This window comes from Odocoileus virginianus, chromosome 7 (assembly GCF_023699985.2).
Source record: "Odocoileus virginianus isolate 20LAN1187 ecotype Illinois chromosome 7, Ovbor_1.2, whole genome shotgun sequence".
NCBI classification, from domain to species: domain Eukaryota; kingdom Metazoa; phylum Chordata; class Mammalia; order Artiodactyla; family Cervidae; genus Odocoileus; species Odocoileus virginianus.
The window spans coordinates 13,217,888-13,234,821 of NC_069680.1; the positions used below are offsets into that span (position 1 = coordinate 13,217,888).

General features: G+C 36.2%; 1 protein-coding gene across 2 annotated transcripts in view; it reads left to right on the forward strand.

The window, feature by feature from the left end:
- MXI1 (MAX interactor 1, dimerization protein) overlaps positions 1-16,934 on the forward strand; it is an 88,203-nt gene that overhangs the window by 39,774 nt on the left and 31,495 nt on the right. For both annotated transcript variants that reach the window (XM_070470153.1, XM_020905442.2), the window contains exon 3: positions 1,199-1,228. In XM_070470153.1, coding sequence (XP_070326254.1) covers positions 1,199-1,228 — 30 coding nt within the window. The remainder of the gene's footprint in view (positions 1-1,198; positions 1,229-16,934) is intronic.

Consider the following 16,934-nt stretch of genomic DNA (forward strand, 5'->3'; position numbering starts at 1 on the left):
AATGTTTGTTCAGGAGAACTTAGTATAAATTCTAATAGTGGTTAACTTTAGATCAAATTACATTTTGTTGTTCAGTGTAAACGTGTATATTTCTCATAACAATCTTATGAGGCAAATACTGTTATTTTCCTATTTCATAGATGATAAAGCTGAGCACAGAGAAATGAAGAGATTTTTAAAAGGCCACACAATATTTGATCCAAGGCAGTCTGGCCTTAGAGTCCGTGCTCTTAATCCCTTTTCGGTATTGCTTGTCACTCAGTGGTTAAGAAATTGGGGTTTGAAATAAATAAATTAATTAATAAAAAAAAAGAAGTTGGGGTTTGGAGTAAGAAAAACATGGGCTTAAATCATTGCTGCAACTTAAAACTCTTAGGACAACAAGATCATGTCTCTTTACCTCTCAGAGTCTCAGTATTCTTGTTTATAAAACAAGGGTTGTCTGGAGGATAAAATGAGATAATGTATGTTAACTGTTCAGCAGACACTCAACTTGTTGTTCAGTAGATGGTAAGTAATATTATTATAACAAATAGTTGTAAGTGAAATGAAAAAATTCACAAAGACAACTATTGTTAGCATTTTGAGATATGTCCTCCCAGTCTTTTAAAACTGTGTTTTTTTATTTTAGTAATATATCTTTTCCGTTGATGTTGTTTTTTCCTTGTATGACATTTTTGGTTTATGTTTCACACACACAGAGGCTTGAATTTGTCTGTATCGCTTAGCAATAAGGGAAGCCTGTTTCAGCTTCTGTGCTGGCCAAAACTGTTTCTATCCCTGTTTAAGAGTGGGTAAATGGAGATAGAAGACACGGAAGTACATACACTGCTCTTTAAAAAACAAAAGAATGGGATTATGTTTGAATTAAATTTTCTAATAGAATGTCTACAAACCAGTAAAATGTAGGACCCTAGAAATGGAGAACATATGCTCATATTAATTTTATTAAAAATAATGATGAAATTCTAATTTCAAAATATTTAGTTGTTAACTGAAAATGCTCTATCTGAAATCTTAATTAACATAGATTACTACTTCTTGACAAGTGAGATAGCTAGAACTCTGTCCATATATTGCATTGTTAAATTCACTCAGTGAATTTATATAGCAATACCTAAACTAACCCCCCTTTTTAAGCCTTAGCAACACAACATGGCTAATGCTCTTTTTCCCCCTTTTTTCCCCTCCCTTTTAGGTCTACACACAATGAGCTGGAAAAGAATCGGTAAGTCAGTGATGAGGTGTAGTTTTCATTTAAAAAGCAAACTCAACACTTGATCTGTGAAAATATAATATTGCATATGTAGTTACAACTTTTTTACATGTGTAACATACCATAATTCTGATACATGTGTATTCTCTCCCAAAAGTAGTAAGTTTATGCTGTCTAAACTGGAAGACATAAACACACTTAAAGTTCATTTGAATTTTGGGTTTATGTTGAGCCTTCTTTATTTCTGTCTTTGGAAACAGGTTAACTGTGATAGGCTTATGGCTTAAATATGGTCTTACTAAAAGATTAGGTTTCTGGAATGTTTCTAATAACTGTTAAGGCAAGTTGTAGGACACTGACTTTTTGTGAAAAAGAGAAGTGAAAGGACACCTCTCTTTCTTTGTAGTTCGTTCTTTCATTCATTCATTTATTCATGCATTCAACAAATCTTTATCTAGTACCATTTATATGTCAGTGCCAGGCAGGTGTAATGCTTTACATAAGAAAGGCAAGAATGTGTAAGGCAATTTCTGACCTTAAGGAATTTATAGCTTCCTTCGGGAGACAGATAAGTAGTTAAAATACTGTATAGTGAAGTAAATATGGTGGTAGAGAAGCAGAGGATCCTGAAAGAACATTTTTGAAGGTCACCTGATTCTCTCTCGAAGGAATCTTAGAATGCTTTTCAGAGGATAGTGAGCTTTGTTTATTGAGGAAACTGCTTCCCAGGTGATGCTAGTGGTAAAGAGCCTGTCTGCCAATCAATGCAGGAGATGTAAGAGACGTGGGTTTGATCCCTGGGTCAGGGAGATCCCCTGGAGGAGGGCATGACAACACACTCCAGTATTCTTGCCTGGAGAAGTCCTTGGACAGAGCAGCCTGGTGTGCTACAATCCATAGGGCTGCAAAAAGTTAGACACAACTGAAGCGACTTAGAAGCATGCACACATGTAAGAAGTTCAATATGAGTATAAAAGACTGTAGCATGAGGCAAGCCAGGCCAGATGTTGACAGTTATACTGAAGAGTTTGGACTTTTTCTGGGGACAGTAGAAGTAGTTGTTTGATTTTAAGGTGAATTGTCTTATGATCAGATTTGTGTTTTGGAAGAATCACTTTGGCTACCATGTAAAGAATTGGTTGATTGGCAGAAGAGATCTCAGAGACAGGAAAACTTTTGGAGGCCATAGGAAGCCTCCACTGTAAGAGATAGTGGTAGCGATTGGAAATAGAATATAGAAATAGTATGGAATACAATCAATAGAAATTGGTGATTAGTTGGCTATAGAAGCTTAAGTTTTAGATGGTATTAACTATTTACCAAGAAAAAGAATATAGTAAGAGGACAGGTTTGAGAGAGATGATGAGGATTGTACAAGTAAAATATTCTCTTTTGGATACGGAAGTTAAATTAATAAGCAAGAAACGAATTATTTACATCAGCTGTTTTTTAAGTAATGTTAGTTTCAGCTGTACAGCACTATATTTTGAACCGGTATGCACTAAAAAGTGATCACCATACAGTTGACCCCCTTCATCCATTTCACACTGTGCCACAACCTCCTTCCCCTCTGATAACCACTAATCTGTTCTCTGTATCTGTAAGTTTGTTTTTGTTTTATTTTGTTTTGTTTTTTTTTTAGATTCCACATGAGTGAAATCATAGGTATTTGTCTTTCTCTGGCTTATTTCACTTAGCATAATACCTTCAAGGTTCATTACTATTGCCACAGATGGCAGATTTCATTCTTTTTTATGATTGCATAGTTTTCCATCATGTGCACACACACTGTGCTGTGCTGTGCTTAGTCACTTAGTTGTGTCTGACTCTTTGTGACCCCGTGGACTGTAGCCTGCCAGGCTCCTTTGTCCATGGGGATTCTCCAGGCAATAATACTGGAGTGGATTTCCATGCTCTCCTCCAGGGGATCTTCCCAACCCAGGGATCGAACCCAGGTCTCCCACATTGCAGGCAGATTCTTTCCTGTCTGAGCCCCCACATACACATACCGTATCATCCATTCATCCCTCCGTGGGCACTTAGGTTGTGTCCATATCTTTGCTGTTGTAGATAATGCTCCAGTGAACATAGGGGTGCATATATCTTCTCAAATTAGTGTTTTCCTGTCCTTTGGATGTGTATGTATTAGTCTCTCAGTCGTGTTTGACTCTTTGTGACCCCATGGACTGTGGCCCGCCAGGTTCTCTTGTCTATGGGATTCTCCAGGCAAGGATACTGGAGTGGATTGCCATTCCCTTCTCCAGAGGAACTTCCCAACCCAGGGATCGAACCCTTGTCTCCTGCATCACAGGCAGGTTCTTTACCGTTTGAGCTACAGGGAAGTCCTTTGGATAAATACCCAGAAGTAGAATAGCTGGGTATACCAGCCCTTTTGACAAACAAGATCTCTATGACCTTCAACTTTTTGTCCTGCCCTTTTTTAAATAGAAGGGTCCTTACAGATTGACTAACCCAACTGCCTCATTGCAGATGAATTTAAATGTCAAATTCTCTTGAAGAGGCTTAGCATAGTCCTCCAGGCTGATTTAGTGGCTTTTACTACTTTATTTGCACAATGCTCCGTTCATATCTCCTATTATAAAACTTAATCAGGTAGTCTTATAAATACTTGTTTATATGTCTCTTTCTGTCAAATGATTCTGACTACCTCAAAGGTAGGGATTCTGTTTTGTTCAGTTTGTAACCTTGGTGTGTAGCATTTGACATGTATTCAGAATATGTTAGCTTTAATATTAAGTGAAGGATAAAACTGAAGCATAGTTCAGTAGTCTAGTCAACGACGTTTTGCTAGTTTGAGGCAAAGCAGTTTGGCAAGAAATGCTTTATTTTAAAGAATCTCTTTTCTGCCTTATATTTCTTTCATATTAAAAGAAGTATCTGGCTAGCTTAAACATGGCAAAAAGACCAAGATATGACAGCTTTGAAGATTCTAAAAATAAAACCTTATTTTGACTTTTAGAGCACAGAGTGTATTTTGAGCCATATGTTTAAAATAATAATAAACATTGTGGCTTTTATAATTATTTCACCTACTTGAATGTGGTTCTTGGGAGACCCTCATTGGAAATTTAGCAAAAACATTTAAAACTAAAGAGACTCTTTCTTTAAGTAAACTGTTTGGAATGGAGCTTTTAAAATCTTTGTGTAAAGTTTGTTTAATGCATTCTGTATATCAATTCTGACTTATTGATAACCTTGTCACCCATAGTATTACTTTGATATACCTTATAAATTGTTTAATCTAGTACTTGTTTGTCTATAGTGCTGGTGTAACATACATAGCTTTTATCGCCTTAACTGTACATAATCTCTGCTGTGTCCAGTGAAGGCTTTTTGTTTCCATTTTACTTACTTAGGTCTTAGGCTTTCTGGCTGGTTTCCTGGTCTGCCTCTTTAAGGCGTGGTTCACTTGTCCTTTTCTGTCCTCTTCTGGTAGTCCTAATGTCTTTTTTCCTCAGATTAGGTCTTCTTCTCTCTCCCTTCTCTCCTGTTCTTTTTCCCTCCCTCCTTCTCTTCCTTGAGGTTGAAAGGTAATATAGAATTAACCTTTTTTTCCCCAAGATATATTTATTTTTAAAAGGGGTATTTATCAATATAAATAAATCTCTAACTTAGTGGAATGTGTCAGAGGATGAGTACTAAAGGCAGAATCCAGTTTAATAACCTGTACTCCACTTCTGAAAAGTGGATCTAACCAAAAAAAAGCAAAAGTATTGGTAGACTCAGGATGATTTAAAGGTGGAGGGAGATGTTTTAGCCAAATAGCAAGAAAGCACAAGAATATTGTTAATATTTAAGCCTGTTATTATACTTTTTAAGGCCCCACCAAGTTCTGTTTAATAGCTCTTTTTTCCAAGGTGCTGATTTTATTTGACATATTAAAAAAAAATTTAACCTATATTTGACATCTTTTAAAATAAATAGAATTTTAGCTTTACCTTTCATTTGCTTTTCAAGTGTAATGAGAGTAATTCACTGTCAAAAGAGTGATTTAATTTTGTTTTCATTCTGAAAAAAATATTTCTGAAGCAGTTCATATTTTTGAAATTTTTCCATTCTAGATATAATACTTCTATGTCAAAAATTTTGGGTTTTTTTTGGGGGGGGGCTTAGTTCTAAAATCTTGCATATAAAGCTTCTCTGAGTTAGTGTCTTTTGCTGGAGCAATGCAGGGAGAATTAGAGTAGATGATTTTAAATTGTTAGTGAATGATAGAATAACTCCAGATGGCTGTCTTAAACAAAGCCCTAACATTGCTGAAGCCCTGGGTCTGGGCTTGAGGAGACAATTGCCAACAAATGCTGAGGTTCATACTTCCAGATTTCAGAGGGTCTAGAGCACAGAGTAGTTTGTTCTGGCCCACAGTTACCCCAGGATGCCTGCAGCCTTTAGGAAGTTTCAGACCTGATAAAGATATTCAGATTCTTTCTTGGATAGGTCCTGGAGGCTTATTTCTGCCTAAAAGCCTGAGCCTGGTCTAGGTGATATAGAGAGCATTTGTTTCTTGTGTATTTGCTTTGTCTCCCTAGACTTGCAGTGGGTCATAACAGACTCAGGAGGTGGAAGTAAAAGGCCTGTAGATGTTTTGCATTCCTCAGGAGCCTATGGGAATCATCTCATGATAAAATTAATTTTACCTTTGAGTCTTTGAGATTTGAGAATTAGGAATTTACATTGCCCCATTGGCTTATCTTAAAAGTTGGGTCCTTTACCAGAGAAGAAACCATTCAGTACACATTTTAGATCCCTTCATTGCTTTTTCATTTTCTTAATTCAAATTACTGAAGATGTTTTTGAAAGAGTCAACAACTTTAATAGAACTTTAATGGTCAAGTACCTTAGTGCTGACAGTAGGAGAGGCCATTCAACGTTAATAACTGTCATTCCATTGAAACAAAAGGCTTACTCTTATCCCAACTTTGGCAAATCTAAAAGGGCCACATGAGGACACTGGACTTATAATGCCTTCCTAGGCAGAGCAGAAGTACCCAAGTATCTGTGATAAAAGAAAAGCATGCCCAATGAATGGTAGTAGGTGTCCTCCATATAGAGATTTTCTCATATCTCTGCAGAAAAGGTGAAAATGAGTGTTTGTTGAATACTTACTGTGTTCTCTCACCTTGCAAAACCATTATTTAATCCAGTAAGGTAGGAGAGCAGAAAGAATAGATCAAAGTGTTGTTGAAAACTAACCGTTTTGACCATCATAACTACAGTTTGAAACAAGATTATGGGAACACAAAACAGTCTTAATCATGATCCTGTCTGATTGCAAATAGTCTTTCTCTTCAGTAAGGATTAATAAATACTGTGTTTGGTATCATGGTAGATAAAGCAGTATATAAAATACCCTGTCCTACCATTAAGATTGGGCTTCCCAGGTGGCACTAGTGGTAAAAAAAAAAAAAAATTTAAAACCTGCTTGCCAATGAAGGAGACATAAGAGATGCAGGTTTGATCCCTGGGTTGGGAAAAATCTCCTGGACGAGGACGTGGCAACTCACATCAGCATTCTTGCCTGGAGAAGAATCCCATGGTCAGGGGAAACCTGGTGAGCTACAGTCCATGGGGCGACACAGAGTTGGACATGACTGAAGTGACTTAGCATGCATGCATGTACTATTAAGATTAAGGCCACTGTAGTTTGATAGTTATAAGTTTCCTCATACCAGGATTTGGTTAAGTTACCACTGCATGTCTAGAAAGATGCATTAAAAGAGTTTTTTAAACTGAAAATTGAAACCTGTTAAGTAGTCTGTGCAGTCATTTTAGTGAGTCATTTGAAAAAGAAATAGAATAGAATAGGAAATACCAAAGAGCATTGCTTGAAGTAAAGGTAAATGTAGATTTGTGAAACTTGTATGTTGTGGGTCATGATGTAAAATGCTATGGTTATAGTCAAACAGAACAGCTACTGCCTGGATAGTCAAGGAGAATGTATCTTGAGCCATGAAGAAAAAAGAGACTTCGAATTTAAGGAAAGATTAAGGGAAGGGATCAGAGCCATGGAAGCAGCAAGTCATAAGCTCCGTCCAGGAAAAACTTGAGTAGACCTTATAGAGTGAAAGAGTAGAGTGAGAGCAAATTTGGAAAATGCAGTGGTGGCCATAGGACTGCAAAAAAATCAGTTTTCATTCCAGTTCAAAAGAAAGGCAATGCCAAAGAATGTTCAAACTACCTTACAATTGTGTTCATTTCACATGCTGACAAGATTAACATAGTCATAGTACTAAGTTAAATATCAACAACTTCACATATGCAGATGATGCCACTCTAATGGCAGAAAGTGAAGAGGAACTAAAAACCTTTTGATGAGGGTGAAGAGAAGATTCATGAAAAAGCTGACTTAAAACTCAACATTCAAAAAACGAAGATCATGGCATCCAGCCCCATCACCTCATGGCAGATAGATGGAGAAAAAATGGAAACAGTGATATATTTTATTTTCTTGGGCTCCAGAATCACTTCAGATGGTGACTGCAGTCATGAATTAAAAGAGCCTTGCTCCTTGGAAGAAAAGCTATTACAAACCTAGACAGCATATTAAAAAACAGAGACATCACTTTGCCAACAAAGGTCTGTATAGTCAAAGTTATTGGTTTTCCAGTAGTCATGTATGGATGTGAAAATTGGACCATAGAGAAGGCTGAGCACTGAAGAACTGATGCTTTTGAATCGTGGTGTTGGAGAAGACTCTTGAGAGTCCCTTGGACTCCATGGAGATCAAACCAGTCAATCCTAAAGGAAATCAACCCTGAATATTCATTGGAAGGACTGATGCTAAAGCTGAAGTTCCAATACTTTGGCCACCTGATGTGAAGAGCCGACTCATTGGAAAAGATCCTGGTGCTGGGAAAGACTGAGGGCAGGAGGAAAAGAAGGTGATAAAGGATGAGGTGGATGGATGGCATCACGGACTCAACGGACATGAATTTGAGCAAGCTTCGGGAGATGGTGAAGGACAGGGAAGCCTGGCCTGCTGTAGTCATGGTGTCGCAAAGAGTCAGACACAACTGAGCGACTGAACAACAACAGCAACACAGTCTATCACATTAGTAGTGGGAAGTGAGGCCAGATAGGTGGTTTGATATTAGGCTGCAGTGTTATGGAATGTCAAGCAAGGAATTTGGATTTTATTTTGTTGGTAGTAGTGAGTTTTAGAGGCTTTTGATCAAAGCATACACACACACACACACACATGCATGCATGTACATGTGTGCACACTTACACACACGTACACTAGTTATGGAAGCAGAGAGACTAGTTTGGATATTTTTGAAATAGCCCAGGTAGGAGAAGGATATAAGAACCAGTATTCAGTTGATGGATTGGGAATAGAAAGGGAGAGAGGAGACTAAGAAACAATACAAAGAAAAAAGATTATTATTTTCTGTTAACTGCTACTGTTCATTCCTCCTTACATTTCATTCTTTATATACCAGCAAGAGTGATCTTCTTAAAGTATATGTCAGGTCATGCCATTTCTGTTTACAGTCTTCCACTGGCTTCCTGTTGCAACTAGATAAAATCTATGGCGACAAAATACTACCACTCCATCCCTCATCTCGTATGGTCTAGGATGACAGTTTTCTTTCTTTTCCTCAAATACACTATGTTGTTTCTTTCCATTTTATTAGAGCTTTTGTACCTGCTGTTTCTTTTACTTGTATAAAACCCTTGCTCTACTCCTTTATCATTATTTAGTTCCCAGTTTTCAGGTCATCTTGTTAGAGAATAGTATGTGCCCACCAGTCACTCTATCCCAATTTGCCTTTTCTGTCACCTTACATTTATCTGTGTATAAATTATTTATTTGTTTGAGTTATTTGACTTCTTTTGCTAGAATATAAGTTTCAGGAAGACAGGGACTTGGTCTTTTTTACCCTTAGAACATAGCAGTCATTTAGTAAATGTTCATTGAATGAAACCATGACTATATGTGCTATATATTGAGCATACCTATAATCGATAATATTGCATACTGAATTATGATGACTCAGTCCTGAATATTCATTGGAAGGACTTATGCTGTAGCTGAAACTCCAATACTTTGGCCACCTGATGTGAAGAACTGACTCATTTGATAAGACCCTGATGCTGGGAAAAATTGAAGGTGGGAAAGAAGGGGACAACAGTGGATGAGATGGTTGGATGGCATTACCAACTCAATGGACATGAGTTTGAGTAAACTCCGGGAGTTGGTGATGGGCAGGGAGGCCTTGGCGTGCTGCGGTCCATGGGGTTGCAAAGAGTCAGACACGACTGAGCAACTGAACTGAACTGAAGTGAAAAATGACAATACATAGAATACTCTTTTATTTAGCTCAAAAGGCATATTATTATAATAAAAGAGTGTCTTAGGAGGTAAATAGAAAACTTAATTCTTAAAGTGTAAGTAAATTATATGAAAAAAACTTGATAACTGGTGACATACTAAAGAATTTTTACTGTGCAGAACTTTATTTTGCTCATAAGAAGAGAATCAGTGCTCTTTTTTTTAAAAAGGCTAATTGACTCTTTCAGTTCATTAAGATATCATATTGCACACTAAGAAAAAGACAAGTAATTTTGTAAAGAGTAAACACTTAACAGAGTTCAAACTCAACTTGTGAGATCTTTATGCTTTTTTCACTCTAAGAGTTGAAAATCATTAAGCATTTTTTGAAGTAAAGATTTATATATACTTGGAGACTAGAATATCATAAATAATTTCAACTTTTTTGTTAGAAGTTTTGATGTATTAGTTATGTTTATCCCACTGGTTTGGACATGATAATGAATACAATATATTTTTTAGACTATGTATATGTCCTCATTTGACATGGACATTTTGACAGAGTGATTGTTTTGGTCTACTTTATCTTGGAACAGGATATTAGAGTAAACCTTTGACCATTGGATGGGCAATTGTTTCTTAGTACATCACCTGACTGTTTAGGATTCTATGGCAGAAAGAGCATATCTGAACTGGTTTTAGCTGCATATTTGGAGTGCTTGAATGTTATTTGTTTAAAAAGAACATACACTTCTTTGTACAGTGTACACATTCTAGAAAAAAAATGTATATTTGTTAGGAAAAAACCAAGTTGCAAGATTGGTTTGCCATAACTTTCATTAAAACTCTTACCTCAACTAATAGTACCTAAAGAATATTTGCTTGTGCTAAAAACAAGTAATGGAGTTAAGGAAACTAAACCTTTACTGTCAGTTTGAAATATGTAAGTGCAGCTGGATCAAACATGTATAGTTTTAGATTAGGTCCAATAATTCTGGAACCCTCAGTTTAAATGTTTTTTAGCCTTGGTTTATTACTGAGATGGAAATTTTATTATGAAAATACCTTATAATAACTTCCTTAGTGTGATAAAAGGCATTTATGATAAACCCACAGCTAACATTGTACATAATGGTGAAAGACTAAATTTTTCCCCCTAAGATCAGGAGTAAAACAAGTATGTCTGCTCTTTTGGCTTCTGCTCAGCATTATACTGGAGGTTCTACCCAAGACATGTAGGTGAGAGCATTCAGATAGGAGAGGAAGAAGTAAAACCATTTCTATTTGCAGATATCATAGTCTTATGTATAGAAAATACTAAGGAATACACATAAAAACTAGAGCTCATTAAAAAATTTAGCAAAGTTGCAGGGCAGGATTGACAAACACAAACTAATTGAATTTCTATAGATAAGCAGTGAACAATCTGAAAATGTACTGAAGAAAACAGTTCTATTAACAATAGCATCTAAAAGAATAAAATACCTAGGGATAAACTTAACAAGGGAGGTGAACGATTAGTACATGGAAAACTACAAAACACTGTTCAAAGAAATTAAAACCTAAATGGATGGAGAGAGACCCTGTGTTTATGGATTGGAAAACTTAATATTGTGGTATGCCTTCTATTGATCTGCAGATTCAATGCAAGCCTTGTGAAAACCCCTGCTTCTTTTTTAGCAGGGATTTATAACTAATCCTAAAGTTCATACGGAAATGCATGCTACCCAGAGTGGCCAAAGCTATCTTGAAAAGAACAAAGTGGAAGACTCATACTTCCCAATTTCAAAACTTATAATAAAACTATGAAACCAGGCAGTGTGGTATTGGCCTAAGTATGCTTATACTTGTAGATAAGCGTATACTTATAGATAAGACTTACAGATCAATGGAATAGATTCCAGAAATAATCGCTCACACTTATGGTCAATTAATTTTGAACAAGGGTGCCAAGACAATTCAGTGTCTTTTCAACAATAGTACTGACACAACTGGATAGCTACATGTGGAATAATGAAGTTAGATCCCTGTCTCACACTGTATACACAGGTGAACTCTGAATGGATCATAGACCTGAGTCTAGGTCTAAAACTATAAAATTCTTAGAAGAAAACTTGAGAATAACCTTTGTGACTTTGACCTAGGCAGTAGTTTCTTACATAAGATACCAGCAGTATAAGAAACACAAGAAAAACAGATACATTGGGCTTTATCAAAATTTAAAACATTTGTTCTTCAAAAGGCACCATCAGCAAAATAAAGACAAATTACAGAATGGGAGAAAATACTTGAAAAACATATATCTGATAAGAGGCTTATATCCAAAATATATAAAGAACTCTTAAAACTAAACAATAAAAAGACAACCCAATATAAAAATTGGCAAAGGATTTGAACTGATATACAAATGGTCAGTAAGTACATGAAAAGATGCTCGACATAAAAATCACTAGGGAAACACAAATCAAAGCTGTAAGATACCACTTCACACTCACTGAAGTGGCTAATTGCTCACCAACTTTGTGGTCATCCATTCATCATACCAGTAACCATTGGCTGGGGAAAAGGTCTGAAAAAGTCCACTGACCTCATGATTTGGCACTTAAAAAGTGCTGATTTCATCACTGTCTGATGGCGTTGTACAAATGATTCAACACTTTACAGATACTTAAGACATCTTATTTATCACAGATAAGTTTCTAATATATTGTATGCTGCTACTGCCAAATGTGCTTTGAGTACTTGGTAATGAGGAAAGATTGAGTTCTGCATGTAAAAAGGGAATGTTTTTAAGAGCCCCTAATTAACAATGAAATCTAGCAAAATTAAAATCATATGTTGAAAGAATATGGTAATTGTTTCAGTTTCACTTAAGGATTGGAGAAGGAAATAGCAATCCAGTCCACTATTCTTCCCTGGAAAATCCCATGGACAGAGGAGCCTGATAGGCTACAGTCCATGGGGTCACAAAGAGTCGGATATGACTGAGCGACTTCACTCACTCACTAAGGATACTAAAATATAACTTGATTGTTTTTGTTAGACTTTGAACTACAACATTTAAAAAGTGTAGCTCTGGAGGGGAAGGTGAAACAGCTTGTCCAGAGACCAGGAAATAGCTACTGATCTAGATTTCTGATAGGCAAATAAAAATGATGACTATTTCCTCTTTTTAGTCTACAGATGGAAAACTGATACCCTTGTTTTTTAAATTCATGTGTAAGTCCTAAAGAAGTTAATTTTATTCTTGGTACTTTTTAGACGGTAGGAGTCCAGTTATAGTACTAAGTTAAAAAAAAGTAGAGGACACATATTCAATAGAATTCAACTGTTTATGAAACTATAGAACCAGATAAATATAGAAATTAACATCAAACAGTGTACAGAGTCTAACATCATTTTTCAGAAAGACATGTAATTGATTCCTTTATTGTTGTGTGCAATAATTTTTTTAACTTTAGTTTTACAGGGTAGGAATGCTGAAAACTAGAAAAACTAAAAATAGCTGTCAAAGTGCAGAGATAGGCACCTGTTAGAGTTAGAATTGAATGTTACATGAGATAGAGATGAAGTAATGGGTGGGTTTTCGAGATAAAATTTATGGTTAATAGAGGAAGCGTATCCTGGATAAAATTACACATCTAAAATGCAGCCTATGCAGTGAAGTCATTGCAGCAGTGTCTAGATAGACTCACAGTTTCTATACTGACCTTTTTCATAAATAGCTCATTAAGGCAAAGCTGACCCAGGCTGCAAGGTGACAGAGGCTGACTCAGACAAGGATTGCATTCTAGAAACTAGGTGTTCTCAGAACTTCAGTTATCCAGTTCCTGAAGTTTAAATGAATTCTACAGTGGATAACCTGGGAAGAGATGAGATCATCTCCTGGCTTCAGAAATAACCAGGAAATATTATAACTTGAAACTCAGATTCTAAAATTATGCATATAAATATCAGACTTTAGATAATTGACATGGTATTATAATGAAGGTGTAGTAGCTTTTTATCCAAGTGATTGCAGATGGTGTATCTCAGTGCAACTGTAACTTGTTTAGGAAAACATTTCCTCTAAAACTATGAAGTTTTCAGTTAAAAGGATAGTTTAATAGATTTTCCTGATATATTTTAGGTGATACAGTACACAAAAATCTATTTTATATCAACTTTAAAGAATGTTTTTGATCCATAAAATTGACTGTACCTTTTACACTGATGTTCATAGTAATTAAACAGCAGCAGAATTTCACTAGATTTAAGGCAGTGTGTTAGTGTGCTAAATTCTTTTGTTGTGTACAGTAATTAATGCTATATAAATGCTCGGATAAGTATTGATTTAATAATCAGAATTCAAATAGTTTTCTTGAACTGTCATATTCTTTATGTAAAGAAATTGCAATTTTGGTACAAATTTTGGCACTTAAAGCATGCCAAGAGGTACATCAGTATGAGATCTTTTTATTACATGAGATACTTCTTTTAGTATCTTCCATTTATTTACTTCTAAAAATGAAGAGATTCAGACCATTTGATATGTTTCAGCTGTTGGAGAGAAGAGGATAGTTATTGTACATGGTTATCTTTTTCTGTGCTTAATTTTAGTGAATAATGCCATTTGCAAGTTCCATGGGTCTTAAGGCATGAAAAGCTACAGGTCTAAAGAAGAATTCAGTAATAAGAATAGAATTTTCTAATATGGTTACTTGCTAACCAGTTGGTGAAGGCAAATTTGCTTGGAAAATAATTAATTCAGCCCTGGGACATTATTGCTTATATTCATAGCTTCTAAATCAAGAAAAGTTGAAACTTTATGAACTAATAAATATAAATAATTTCCTTATTTTGTTTTATTTAGGGGAAAGCCAATAGAGGAAGGTAGATTTTAATACTAAACATGATTTAGGAGCTAAATTGTCAAGAAGAATACCTGTAGTCTAACACAGATGACTTCTTTGGGAATATGTAATGCATTGGTGTGAAAATTATACCAGAAGTTAGAAGATAATAATTTTTCTTCTCATCTCTACTACTGGTAGGTTGTAGACATTATACAAGTTATCTAAATTCTTGTTTTCCTTAGTTGTAAAAAGGAGGAGACCTGGATGCTCTCTGATTCCCTTCCTACATGAAAAGTTTTATAGTTCTATGAATTTTTAAGTTCAATAATTATAGACCTGTTAAAAACTTAAATACTATTCTGCTGTCTCCAAAGCACTTTCCTTGAGAGATATATATATATGTATATAAAATATATATATGCACATATATATGTATGTATGTAAATGTCCCCCTCCCAACACACAGAATTAAAGAGCAGCTGGAAAAATGAGCTTAAAACTGTGTCTCATTCAAACTTCGGTTTTGGCTCAGCTGGTAAAGAATCTGCCTGCAATGTGGGAGACCTGGGTTCAATCCCTGGGTTGGGAAGATCCCCCAGAGAAGGGAAAGGCTATCCACTTCAGTATTCTGGCCTGGAGAATTCCATAGACTGTATAGTCCATGGGGTGGCAAAGAGTTGGATACGACTGGGTGACTTTCACACACATACTTATTTTATATTGAAAAATGGTAGATAATTGTATAAAAGTAGAATTTTCCCTGTAGTAATTCTACATGTAAAAGTAGAATTTACATGTAGAAATTGAATGGTTCTAAGACCTACAAGACCTTCTAGAACTAACACCCAAAAAAGATGTCCTTTTCATCATAGAGGACTGGAGTGCAAAAGTAGGAAGTCAAGAAATACCTGGAGTAACAGGCAAATTTGGCCTTGGAGTACAGAATGAAGCAGGGTAAAGGATAACAGAGTTTTGCCAAGAGAACGCACTGGTCATAGCAAACACCCTCTTCCCAACAACATAAGAGATGACTCTACACGTGGACATCACCAGATGGTCGATACAAAAATCAGATTGATTATATTCTTTGCAGCCAAAGATGGAGAAGCTCTACACAGTCAGCAAAAATAAGACTGAGAGCTGACTGTGGCTCAGATCATGAACTCCTTATTGCCAAATTCAGGCTGAAATTGAAGAAAGTAGGGAAAACCACTAGACCTTTCAGGTATGACCTAAATCAAATCCCTTATGATGATACAGTGGAAGTGACAAGTAGATTCAAGGGATTAGATCTGATAGAGTTCCTGAAGAACTATGGACGGAGGTTTGTGACATTGTACAGGAGACAGGAATCAAGACCATCCCCAAGAAAGAGAAATGTAAAAAGGCAAAACGCTTATCTAGGAGGCCTTACAGATAGCTGAGAAAAGAAGAGAAGCTAAACGGAAAGGAGAAAAGGAAAGATATACCCATTTGAATGCAGAGTTCAAAAGAATAGCAAGGAGTGAAAGCCCTCCTCAGTGATCAATGCAAAGAAATAGAGGAAAATGATAGAATGGGGAAGACTAGAGCTCTCTTCAAGAAGGTTAGAGATACATTTCATGCAAAGATGAGCACAATAAAGGACAGAAATGGTATGGACCTAACAGACACAGAAGATATTAAGAAGAGGTGGCAAGAATACACAGAAGAACTATACAAAAAAGATCTTCATGACCCAGATAACCACAGTGGTGTGATCATTCACCTAGAGCCAGACATCCTGGAATGCGAAGTCAAGTGCGCCTTAGGAAGCATCACTACGAACAAAGGTAGTGGAGGTGATGAAATTCCAGTTGAGCTGTTTCAAACTCTAAAAGATGATGCTGTAAAAGTGCTACACTCAGTATGTCAGCAAATTTGGAAAACAGCAGTGGCCACTGTACTGGAAAAGGTCAGTTTTCATTCCAATCCCAAAGAAAGGCAATGCCAAAGAATATTCAAATTACCACACTGTTACTCTTCATCTCACACTAGCAAAGTAATGCTCAAAATTCTCCAAGCCAGGCTTCAACAGTATGTAAACTGTGAACTTCCAGATATTCAAGCTGTATTGAGAAAAGGCAGAGGAACAAGAGATCAAATTGCCAACATCCATCCTTTGGATCATCAAAAAAGCAGGAGAGTTCCAGAAAAACATCTATTTCTGCTTTATTGACTATGCCAAAGCCTTTGACCATGTGGATCACAACAAACTGTGGAAGATTCTTAAAGAGGTGGGAATACAATACCACCTGACCTGCCTCCTGAGAAATCTGTATGCAGGTCAAGAATCAACAATTAGAACCGGACATGGAACAACAGACTGGTTCTAATTTGGGAAAGGAATATGTCAAGGCTGTATATTGTCACCCTGCTTATCTAACTTCAATGCAGAGTGCATCATGCGAAATGCCACGGTAGATGAAGCACAAGCTGGAATCAAGATTGCTGGGAGAAATATCAATAACCTCAGATATGCAGATGACACCACCCTTATGGCAGAAAGTGAAAAAGAACTAAAGAGCTCTGATGAAAGTGAAAGAGGAGACTGAAAACATTGGCTTAA